At 46.9% G+C, this 12,274-nt stretch overlaps 1 protein-coding gene across 5 annotated transcripts in view; it reads right to left on the bottom strand.

The window, feature by feature from the left end:
* Positions 1-2,564: 2,564 nt before the first annotated feature.
* TMEM176B (transmembrane protein 176B) overlaps positions 2,565-12,274 on the bottom strand; it is a 13,384-nt gene continuing 3,674 nt past the window's right edge. For all 5 annotated transcript variants that reach the window (XM_006761182.2, XM_006761184.2, XM_006761185.2 and 2 more), the window contains 6 exons: positions 7,377-7,585; positions 5,370-5,480; positions 4,951-5,007; positions 4,515-4,739; positions 3,264-3,383; positions 2,565-2,882 (listed from right to left, as the gene is read on the bottom strand). In XM_006761182.2, the coding sequence (XP_006761245.1) occupies positions 2,796-2,882; positions 3,264-3,383; positions 4,515-4,739; positions 4,951-5,007; positions 5,370-5,480; positions 7,377-7,580 (804 nt within the window). In that variant the 5' untranslated portion in view covers positions 7,581-7,585 and the 3' untranslated portion in view covers positions 2,565-2,795. The remainder of the gene's footprint in view (positions 2,883-3,263; positions 3,384-4,514; positions 4,740-4,950; positions 5,008-5,369; positions 5,481-7,376; positions 7,586-12,274) is intronic.

Here is a 12,274-nt window from a genome sequence, read left to right as displayed (position 1 = left end):
CCAGTCCATCAGCACAGCCTCTGAGGCTGTATTATTCGTGGGTAAAGGAGGGGCTCTGGGCCAGGTGGCTTCAAGACCAGCTCTCCTGTGGGTCTGCTAAGCAATAAAACGTGCCTCACAGATTTCAGAGTCCCAGTGGAGGTGCAAGGCTGCTTGCCATGTTGGACTCCAGAACAGAATCTGTCACACTTTAATTCTACAGACCATAACCTGCTTTTCTACCCTTCAGAAATCCTTACAGCTCTATATTTACATATGTATTTTGGACAAACAGGAGTCACATGCTAACCTGACAAGCTTAGGGAAGGCCTGTGTAACTCAGAGACCTACAATAACCGCAAAGGATGATCTGAAATTAAAATTTTTTTAACTAAAAAGCAGTTTATGGTGGATAGTCACTCTGTAGAGACCACACATCTCCTCAATGCTATTGAGTTAACTGTTGACTGTTAACTCTCCTGCACCCACCTAAGTAAAAGAAGTATGTGTTTATCATTTTACTTTTTGTTCAATCCCAGAGGTTTCCCTGCTTTGCTTTCTCCCACCTCCCTACTCTATCAGCAATGGATTTCATGTAACCCACTTACCTCTCCTCTTTTGATTATAATGTACTAGTAGCCCGGTGCACAAAATTTGTGCACTCAAGGTGTGGGGGTGAGGGGGGGGGTCCCTCAGTTATTAAACATTTTACAGCAAAACACTGACCACATTGGTGGTGGTGGTGGTCTTGTCAGAATGTGTTATATTATGCAGATGAAAATCTATTTAAACAGATTTGATGTAGATATTTTCAAAGATGGAAAAATTGTCCCTGTCAACTATTTCAGTTGATTCATATCTTCAGTAAGTGTTGGCTGGTCCGTCTCCTGGGCTGCAGCCAGCCCCAGGCACTGGCGCCAGGACCAAAGTGGGGCGGCTTCTTCTGGGGGCTTCTTCTGTGCTTCCAGGGAGGATAGTCAGTTAAGTGTCATGCAAAAATAGGCATCCCCAATTACAGAAGCCGGGTGTGGGGCAGGGAAGCCGCAGCCGAGGAAGCTGGCTGAGGCTGCTTCCCTGCCCACGCACCTGGCTTCTGTGATCACCCCTGCACTGGGCTTCTGTGGTCACCCATTGCAGCAGCTGGGTGCGGGGCAGGGAAGCCGAGGCCGGGGACACTGGTGGCAGACGCTTCCCTGACCCGTACCTAGCTTCTGCGGTCACGGATCTCAGAAGCCAGGTGGGGGGCAGGGAAGCCCCAGCCGGATACACTGGGGGCGGCTGCTTCCCTGCCCTTGCTCCCGGCTTCTGTGATCGCCCCTGCACTGGGCTTCTGCGGTCACCAATCACAGAAGCCGGGTGCGGGGCAGAAAAGCCAGGACACTGGCGGCAGCCGCTTCCCTGCCCCTGCATCAGGCTTCTGCATCGCTGTCTGTGTCTGCTTCCCTGCCCCAACCCCCAGGCTTCTCTGATCACCCACTGGTGGCAGGGCAAAGGTGGCCTCCAGGGCCGACCTTTGCCCTGCTCCCTGGCCCTTGCCTGCGCCTGGGTTTCTGATCACTGTCTTCCATCTTTCCCCTTTCACCTTCCATCATTGCGAGTATGCAAATTAGCTGCCATCTTTGTCGCCCTGATTAGCCAATGGGAAGGGTAGCGGTCATATGCTAATTACCATGTTTCTCTTTTATTAGATAGGATAAGGTGCAAAACTGCCATTCTCCAGATCATTATCTCAAACTGTTGAGATTCTGCTTCCTGGCAATTCTCAACAGTTTGGCTTAAATAAACTCACAAAAATTCTTTACAGGTTTGAATCTTTCTTACATTAATAGTATCTATGTATAAAGAGAATGAAAAAGGTGAAAAACAAATTGCTCATATCATTTACAATGAAAATGAGGAATGACAATAGGCGTGTGTGTGTGTGTATGTGTGTGTGCTCGCAGGCAGAGAGCGAACCAACACTAATATAGCTGCAAGGAAGGGAGAGAGGGAGGGAGGGAGGGAGAAAGGAGAGAGAGAGAAGTGGGGAGAGGAAGGAAGATAAATTAGGGGGAAATCTTTTTTTTTTTAATATATTTTATTGATTTTTTACAGAGAGGAAAGGAGAGAGAGAGAGAGTTAGAAACATCGATGAGAGAGAAACATCGATCAGCCGCCTCCTGCACATCTCCCACTGGGGATGTGCCCGCAACCCAGGTACATGCCCTTGACCGGAATCGAACCTGGGACCCTTCAGTCCGCAAGCCAACGCTCTATCCACTGAGCCAAACCGGTTTTGGCTAGGGGGAAATCTTGTTCCATGTTTCACATAGTTCTATAAATCCCACGGGTCAAAGTTGCAGATACCTAAAGATAATCTCAGTAAGCAAAAAAATTCTTAAGTATATGAGAGTAATTTTCACTCTACACAGAATGTCATAAAAAGCAGTTTTGCCACTTGGGATATAAAGCAAATGTAATTCAATTTCGTCTTATTGGGACCTTGTTTCCTTGTCACAGATCAGCTCTCATGTAATTCCACATGTATCAGCACAGAGAAAGACTTTTCATGGCACACCTTTCTTAAGCAAAGAGAGACCACATCCTTGTTGTTTTAAAGTATTTGTTATTATTGTTTCTATTTAATCAGCCTTCACTGAATTAAGGGCACTGGGGTGAGGATGGTGAGGAAAGGAAGAGGGACTGGACAGTGGTCTAAGGAGAGACAAGTATGAGGGACAGGGCAGTGAGGGGCCCTGGGAGAGTGCACAGTGGTCTCCACAGGCCCTGAGCTACTCTGGAGGGACAACGCGGGTCCAGGCAGGGTCTCTGGCCACTCACTGAACCATGGCAGACGTGGTCTTCTCCTTGGAGGGAGAGGTCGGCACTGAATTCTCCCCCTGCCTCTCGCTTTCTTCCTCACCCTAAAACAGACAAGGGGGAGTCAACTCTTGGGGAGAAAAGGATGGGGCAGACGCAGCTTCACAGAACTTGAAATCAGGAAAAGGAGAGGAAGGGAAAGGTAACAGAGGAAGGGGTGCTGGACAAAGATCTAGGACACAAGGGAAGGGAAAGTGGGAGAATGAGAGTAAATGAGGGTACGGAGAGGTGAAGGGTCTAGTGATGAGTCACAGTGATGGGTCACGTTCCCCAGATAGCCAATGGCAAAGCTTAGCCCCGTGAAGAGCTTTAGGGAGGTGGAGCGTGACCTCTGAGAAGCAGTGTTCCCGGCCCCATGCTCCTCTCTGTGCCCAGGGCCTCACCAATGGGGACCACCCTGCCCCAGTGCCTCCCTAACAGCTCACCATGGGCTGGGAGCTCTGGCCACACAAGCTTCGAAGGCCCAGGCCCAGGGAAGCCAAGGATACAATGACCTGTAGGGTACAGACAGCCAGGAGCAGAATACGGATTCCTAGGAACAAGTTCTGGAGATAAAGGAAGAAAAAAGATTAGAATCAGGAGTCCACTTCTCTGATTCTGCTGAGTACCACCTAATCATCTCTTTCCCCCAAAGGAATCAGACTCTGCTCAACTAACTACTTCTTCCCACAAGAGCAGATTCCACCCCATTTGCTTGTCTGCCATGTGACCTTACCACTCACTATGAAGAAGTGCAGTCTATTTCTCTACCCCCTAGAAGAGTGGTTCTCAACTTTCTTAATTCCGTGACCCTTTAATACAGTTCTTCATGTTGTGGTGACCCCCAATTTCATTGTTACAAATTGAGCATAATTAAAGCATAGTGATTGACCACAAAAACAATATGTAATTATATACGTGTTTTCCGATGGTCTTAGGCGACCCCTGTGAAGGGTCGTTCGACCCCCAAAGGGGTCGTGACCCACAGGTTGAGAACCAATGCCCTAGGATGTGAAAGGACCTGTGATTGCTCTGACCAATAAAATACCTTAGAAATGACACTATGCCAATTATAGGGTAACCCTTAACTGGTCTGGCAACTTCCATTCCTACCTCTTGGAGTGCTCACTGTGAGATGCTCTGAGTTGGAACCTAGTTACCATACTATGAAGAAGCCCAAGCCACTGCAAGCTCTCTGCCTGACAGTCCCAGCTGAGCACCCAGCACATCCATGGGAGTGCACCAACATGGATGTCCAGCCCCATCCAGCCATTGGATGACTTCATTCCCCAACTGACATCTGACTGTGACTTCATGAGAAAACCCAAGTGAGGACTGCCCATCTGAGCTCACTCAACCCACAGACTGTGAGAAGTTGTAATTTAAGCCACTGCATTTGAGAGAGGTGTGTTATGCAGCAGCAGATAACTGGAACACCCACCCACCAGAAAAGACAGATGAGTGGCCCATGACACCCACTCCTAAATGTCTCCACTTTGCCTCTCATCTGCTTTGATTCAGCAAATATTCATGCCATGAGGGTCTGAGAAATGACTTTAGCTTAAGCTAAAACCTGAACCAAAGACCTGGGATGATGTCCAAGCTCAAAGAGGCTACATCTCTGCCCTCCAGTGCCCAGTTCCTTAGGATCAAATGGCTGTGATGGGTCCCTGTCAGATGGCACTCCCCGTTCTCACCTTCAGTAACTCCATAGAGATCTTACACCAATCCTCCCACCAATCTGAGTTTCGGTAGCTTCTCCGCCTCCATCTGTAATCAGTGGTTGTGGTGGGAGGGACTGGGCGATCACACAGGGAGCTCAAGAGGTCGTCACTTTCCCAAGTTATGCTCTTCACACAGAGGGCAGCGGCAGCCACGGCAGTGCCAATGCCAGCCAGGGTGAGCAGGCCTGACACCCGGCTCTAGAAGAGAGAGGTTCAGGATGCAGACTCTCTATTGATGGCAGAGCTGTGGGGTCCTGGCCTCAAAACTGTGTCCTCCCCAGCTTCCTGGCCCAGGAAACCCTTCCCAGCCCTCCAGGAAAAAACTCAGGATGGTGGGACCCAAAGGGGAGAGGAGCAGAAAACCAGAAGGGGGCAGGGGATAAGGTGAGGCAATGGGGGCCCGACTCACTGAAAGTATGCTCCGCTGCTTCTCATGGACGATGGTCCCAACTCCTGCTATAATAGCCTGAGGGAAAACACCAGAAAAGGCCTCCTAGTTACTCTCCTGAAATGATCTCTGACACCATCCTTCCCCCAACAGTTCCCACAACAGCCAGTTTGCAACATGATCCAAAGGACAGGCAAAGACACCTAGCAGATGGATCAGACTCCATACAACTGTCCCACCCTTCCCAACATTGCCTTAACGAGAAAAATGGAGAGTGGGAGGTTTTTGTTCACCCCCTAAGAAGCTTCCTCTTGGCGATGGGCATTCGGACTCGGGTTGTTGGTCTCTTCCCCAAAACCCTGACTCAGACCCAAAGGAATTTCTCTCCTGGCCCATAACCAGTTGCCTCCCACTGAGCTCACAATAGCTTTCTTACTCACCACAGACCCTGTCCAGAAAGCACAGCCTGAGCCACGCAGCTCAGTCCAGGGCCCAAAGTACAGAAACACTCCAAAGGCACAGCTCACAGCCCCCAGCAATATCTGGGTCACCTGCAAGACAGGAAAAAAGTCAGACCCCTTCCAATGAGCCCATGTACCCAAGAGCAGCCACCCAACTCCTACTAGGTGCCTTTTCTCTCCTTTTCCTGTCCTGACCTCTCTGTAGCTCTGATTCTGGAAGATTCTGTTCCCTTAACATCCATGAGGCAGCATGTCCTGGTTCTCCCCAAACCCTCTGACATGCCAGGCTTTTGTCCTTCATTTCTTTTTCCTAAACACCACACTTCGTCATCCCACCTGATGGTTCTCCCTTGGGAATTCCATAATCCTGTCTAGGGCTGCAAAGACCCCCCTGCAAGAAAGGAGTGTCGTTGGCTCACAGATTATAGGGGTCAGCTCATTCAGGTCCCCTCATCTTTTGCTGCCAAAGGCACCATCACAGACCATGGTTAAGCAAGGCGGTGGTGCAGAGCTATTTCCACCTAGCAGGGAACGCCATAGTGGGCAGTCTGTGCTCCCCAGCTGCCCTCTGGGCTGGCAGAGACCTGTCAGGCCTACACCATGGTCTGATGCCTCCCTCTGCCCAATCCTACTCCCTCTCTTTTTGTTTCATAGGTGGTTGGACCCCAATAAACCTATGCACACCTAACTCCGAGTCATGTCTGCTTCCTGGAGAACCCAATTATCACAGCATCTTGGACATTACTGCCTGCATGCCCTGCCAATATCTCGGAACTGTCATATCCGAATCCCACACCCCACTCACACTCCCAATGCCTGCCTCTCCTGACTTCCAGGGCTCTAACCTCCTGGTCACCCACATTCCACGCCTCAACATGTTCTTAGACTCCTCTCCTCCCTTGTAACCCAAGCCTCTTCACTCCTAAGTCGTGGAGATCCCATCCACAAAGGATTTGGGCTCTGCCCTTTCCTCGTCATTGCTGCCATGACCACACCGATGCAGACCTTCCACACTCCTTGCCTGGACAGCTCCTGGCTGTGAGGCAGCCTAAAGCCCAGGTCCCTGCTCAGAATCCACCCACAGCCCTTCCGCTATCGAAGCTGATTCAGGATGGGCAACTCACTGTCACTTGGGCTCTCAGCCTGTGGTCTACATTCTCAGTTGAACCATTCTCTTTACTCTGCCAGAACTTGCCCTGTGCACTCCGCTTCTTTGCTCTGGCCATTCTCTTCACCTACGGTTCCTTTTCTTCCTCTATCTGTCTAAACCCACTTCTTCTCCATTCAAGGTCTAGGTCAGGTGCCAACTCCTGCAGAACATCTCCCTGCCTCCCAAGGACATTGCCTGCTCTACCTTTAATTCTAGGCATTTCTGTAGTTGTCTGATCCTTTGGTGGGTGCTGAGCACTTGCAAGTTGAATAGCCCTGGGATTCTCTCCCAAATTGCCTATCACTTGGCTTTACCTGCAGGCCTCAGCCCATAGAGTTTCAATCACCCTAGCTGGTTTGGCTCAGTAGATAGAGCGTCAGCCTGCAGACTGAAAGGTCCCAGGTTCGATTCTGGTCAAGGGCATGTACCTTGGTTGCGGCACATCCCCAGTAGGAGGTGTACAGGAGGCAGCTGATTGATGTTTCTCTCCCATTGATGTTTCTAACTCTCTATCCCTCTCCCTTCCTCTCTGTAAAAAAATCAATAATATATATTGTTAAAAAAAATTAAAAATAAAATGAACACCTTCAGGGATCTTCCCCCAGCCCCCACTCCCACCTCTGGCTGGGACTGCCTCACTGCACCAAAGAAGAGTTCCTTCATTCCATCCAAGTCTCCATGGAGAAACTTCCAAACCTTCTTTACCCAAACAAGTTGGGATACAAATAGTAAGGCCTCATGGGAACTCGACCCACTTTCCTTTTTTGCATCCTATTGAAGAAGGAGAGTTACCGTCCTTGTCACCTGGCTTGCCCACCTCTCCAGCTCACTCTTACCCCTCCTGCCAGTGGCCCATAGTTTATTCTGGTCGTGGGAGGGCTAGTGTCCCAAGAGCCAATGAAGAACTCCTTCAGGGAGCCCCCAACTTTTAGCAGTTGTGTCAAAAACGATTCCTGGTGGATGTGGATATTGATGTGGGTGGGCTGGGACAGTATAGAATCCACGTCGACTCCATTCACAGTCACCATGCTTTGAGCCATCCTGCCTGTTGGGGAGAAGATGTATAGAAATCAGGTCTGGGAACTGGGTGAGATAACAAGGAATACACTTCATGAAGAAAAGTAGAGAAAACAGCCTCTTTATCAAGATCCCAAGGGTCTTTCCAGTGCTAGTATCAATGTCACAGTGACCTTGATCTGAGCTGCAAACACAAATTGCTTTGGGAGCTCTGCACACATTTTCCTGGGCCTCTTCCCAGAATGGCCTAACATAGTTTGTCTGGGTCTTTGGTTGGACAAAGAAAGGAATCTGTATTATTTATTTCAGTGAGTTAGTATGTGCAGCTGAGCCTTGACCAACCAGGGTTTGAACTGCATGAGTCCACCTATACTCGGAATTTTTTTTTCAATTAACCCTGTAAATGTATTTTCTGTCCCTTATGATTCTCTTAATAACATTTCCTTTTCTTTAGCTTACTTTTTTGTAAAAATAGAGCATATATAATACATGTAGTATACAAAATATGTGTTCATCGACTGCTTCTATTATTGGTAAGGTTTCTGGTCAATATTATGCTCTTAGTTAAATTTGGGGGAGTCAAAAATTATATGTGGATTTTCAATTGCACCAGAGATCAGTGCTCCTACCCCCCACTTTGTTTGAGAGTCAACTGTGTTTTTACACATAATAGTTTCATATGGTTAAAAATTTCAAAAGACATGAAAGGGAACACCTTTAAGACTCTCTCTCCCTTCTTTCTCTCACAGCCACCTAGTTGCCTTCCAGATAGCATTTTCCTACACTGACATTTTTTGCATATAAAAGCATGTAAAAATATCCTTTCCCCACAAAGGGCAGGATACTGCACGCACTATACTGCACAATGATTTGTTCCCAGAACCAATTCAAAATAATCCTGCATCCGTCTACAAAATTCTTCTTCACTCATTTGTATAGCTGCATAGCATCCCATTGTCTGAATGCATCATAATTTTTTAAGTACTCCCCTATAGATAGCCATTTATTTTTTTTCTCACAAGTAACGTGGAATTGGCAGGTCAATGGGAACATGCATGCAATCCCATGCAGAAACAAAGTCAAGAGTGTTCACTGCCCCTGCCCATGGCCAGCAGAAGGTGTCAGCAAACCACTGAATCTTTTTCCACTGTATAGCAGGAAAATTACATTGCATTGTATATTTTAGTCATTTTTATAAAACACTCCCTTCTAAATGTATACATCAACTACTCTTGACAAATTTGTACATTTGTTAAACCACAACTACAATAAAAATATAGAACATTTCTATGTTGCAAAAGTTGCCTAATGTCCCCTCTCCAGTCAACCCCCAACCCCTGGCCCCAGGCAACCTCTGAGCTGCTTTCTGTGACTAATCTGTGGTTATCTTGTGATGAATGAGGTTTGTCATCTCTTCATATGTTTAAGAGCCATTTTCATTCTTCTGTTGTGAGTGCTCCATTCATACCCTGTTTCCTCCTCAGTTTACTTTTCTTTTGTCTGTATGGGAGTTTTATTGTGTGTTCAAAAAAATTACCATCTGTGACATGAGTTACAAATATTTCTTTACAATCTGTGATTTATTTTTGGACCTTGTTTATATTTTCATGCAATCAAAGTTTTCCATCTTTTTTGGGAGATGCATCATACTTAAAAAGAACATCCCGTTTCAAGATGATAAAGGAATTCTTTTGTGTGTGTTTTCTAAGTGGTTTTAGGCTTTCAGTGATGTTGATCAATCAGGACTTTTTCTTGTCAGTTGGAAGACATGGGTTGGGTTTCTTTTTTCAGATGGTTAACATCTGAAGGGTATGTTCTGTCCGTGGAATCTTTTTTCCATTGATTTAAATGCTTCCCTGAGAGCTCACTTTCGGTTTCCACCAGAGGCTGCATTTCCCTGTTTTGCAAGCTGTTCTTCAGAATAAAGTTTCTCCTTTCACCACACCCCAGGTTGAGGACACCTGCTTCTACTGGATTTGTTGCCGTGTCTTTTTGTTGACAAAGTGATGGGCACTCAGTTGCCTCTAACCCGCTGTTGTAATGAACATCTTTGTGCCTGTCTCTGTGTGAACCTGGACTCAAGTTTCTCTGGAATGGATTAGTAAATCATATTCATTCCCGTTTTCTCTATGTCCAGTCTGGATCAATTGCCCACCAATTCATGTAGCTTCTCATTAGCATCAAGAAGTCCTTTCTGCTATTTGGGAGACTTCTGTTCAAGACGGTGGCATATGTAAAGGCTGCACTCGCCTCCTCCCATGTTCACACCAAAGTTACAACTAAACTACAGAGCAACCATCATTCAGAACCGCCTGAAGTCTAGCTGAATGGAAACCCTATAATAAGAATGTACAGAGAAGCCACATTGAGACTAGTAGGAGGGGCAGAGACACAGATGGGCTGGTCCCATACCCTCCTGTTTAAAATCCAGAGGGATATCTCAGCTGTGGAGGTTCCCTCTGAGGAGTGAGGGGTCCCAGCCCCACATCAGGACCCCAATCTCAGGGTTCCAGTGCTGGGAAGAGAAGTCCCCATAACTTCTGGCTGTAAAAACCAGCAGGGATTGGGACTAAGGGAGATGGAAGCTGCTGAAGCACCAGGCAGTTCTTTTTTTTTAAAATATATTTTATTGATTTTTTTACAGAAAGGAGGGGAAAGGGATAGAGAGTCAGAAACATCGATGAGAGAGAAACATCCATCAGCTGCCTCCTGCACACTCCCCACTGGGGATGTGCCCACAACCAAGGTACATGCCCTTGACCAGAATCGAACCTGGAACCCTTCAGTCTGCAGACCGACACTCTATCCACTGAGCCAAACCGGTTCGGGCCAAGCAGTTCTTCTTAAAGGACCCATGCATAGACTTACTCTGATTCACTCTGAGCTCCAGTGCTGGGGCAGCAGCTCAAAAAGTGAGGGAAATATAGGGAGGAAGTGAATTATCTGGCTTCAGGACAAGGGCTAAAGGGGCAGCTGTCTCCCAGACAGAAGTGCTGAGGTCATTGTTCCTTTACTGAGACCCCCACCCACAGAGCCAGCAAGTGGGCACCATATCTGAGTCTCTATCAACCTGGTTCATGCTGTTTGCCACATCCTGGTGATTCCCTGAGACCCCACCCAACTTGAATGACCAAGCATGCCCTGTATCTCTTACTAAGCAAACCCAAGCCTGGCACTAGTGGCAGCCAGCCTTGGTTCATAGCTTAGCCTCTCCCAGGTACCTCCAATCTCAGCAAAAGCAGCAACTACCTGTAGGTCACTCTGTAGCTCATACCAGGTGGCCCTGGGCAGGGCACAGGCAGCCACTGACCTTGCCTGAACCAGAGCCCCTCCCAAGAGGCCCCAGAACCAACAAACCTGGTGGCCAGCTCAGACCACACTAGAGCACCACACAACCACCTCCACAAATGACACACCAAGAGGGAGGACTTTGCAGGCACCAGAGGCTCACTAACGTAAATCCTGCTGCATGATGTCAGCCGCTGCACAACAGCAACTCAGCTATAGTCACAGTCAGTGCTCACACTCCATCAGAGTGAGAGTCAATCCCTCCCATTGACATGCCAACAGCAATAAAGGCTCAACTACAATAGGAGGGCACACCCAGCCCACACAAGGTAATATTCCTGGAGCACCTGGATCAAGTGACCAGGTAGACTGCCCAACTAGACCCTACAGGACACCTATTACATAAGGCCACTCTACCAACACTGACAGACATAGCAGCTCTACCTAATACATAGAAACAAACACAGGGAGGCAGTCAAGATGAGGACACAAAGAAACATGTTCCAAATGAAAGAACAGGAAAAAACTTCAGAAAAATAACTAAACAAAATGGAGACAAGCAAGTTACCAGATACAAAGTTCAAAATACTGTTTACAGTGATGTTCAATGAACTTAGTGAGAACTTTAACAAAGTTTAACATAAAAAAGGAGATAGAAAACATAAAAAAGAATGAGTAAGAAATGAAAGATATAATAATTGTAATGAAGAATATGTTTGCCCTAACCGGTTTGGCTCAGTGGATAGAGCATCAGCCTGTGGACTCAGGGGTCCCAGGTTCAATTCCAGTCAAGGGCATGTACCTTGGTTGTGGGCACATACCCAGTAGGGAGTGTGCAGGAGGCAGCTGATCAATGTTTCTCTCTCATCGATGTTTCTAACCCTCTATCCCTCTCCCTTACTCTCTAAAAATAAAAATAAAATTTAAAAAAAAGAATATGTTACAGGGAATCAACAGTATATAAGATGAAGCAGAGGATCAAATCATTGATTTGGAAGACAAGGTATCAGGAAACACCCAATCAGAACATCAAAAAGAAAAAAGAATTTTTTTAAAATGAGGATAGTTTAAAGGACCTGTGAACAACATCAAGTATAACAACATTCATATCATAGGGAAAAGAGAGAGCAATGGATTGAGAACATATTTGAAGAAATAATGACAAAAAAACTTCCTTAACTTAGCCCTAGCTGTTTTGGCTCAGTGCATAAAGTGTCGGCTTATGGACTGGAGGGTCCCAGGTTCGATTCTGGTTGGGGACACATGCCAGGGTTCAGGGCTTGATCCCCAATGGTGGACATGCAGGAGGCAGCCAATCAATAATTCTCTTTCATCATTGATGTTTGATCTCTCTTTACCTCTCCCTTCCTTTCTGAAATCAATACAAATATTTAAAAAAAAAAAACTTCCCTAACTTGGTAAAAGAAAT

This window comes from Myotis davidii, unplaced genomic scaffold, assembly GCF_000327345.1.
Source record: "Myotis davidii unplaced genomic scaffold, ASM32734v1 scaffold1298, whole genome shotgun sequence".
Lineage (NCBI taxonomy): Eukaryota > Metazoa > Chordata > Mammalia > Chiroptera > Vespertilionidae > Myotis > Myotis davidii.
Note: the sequence above shows the minus strand (reverse complement) of the source record. Positions and strands in the feature narration are given on the sequence as shown.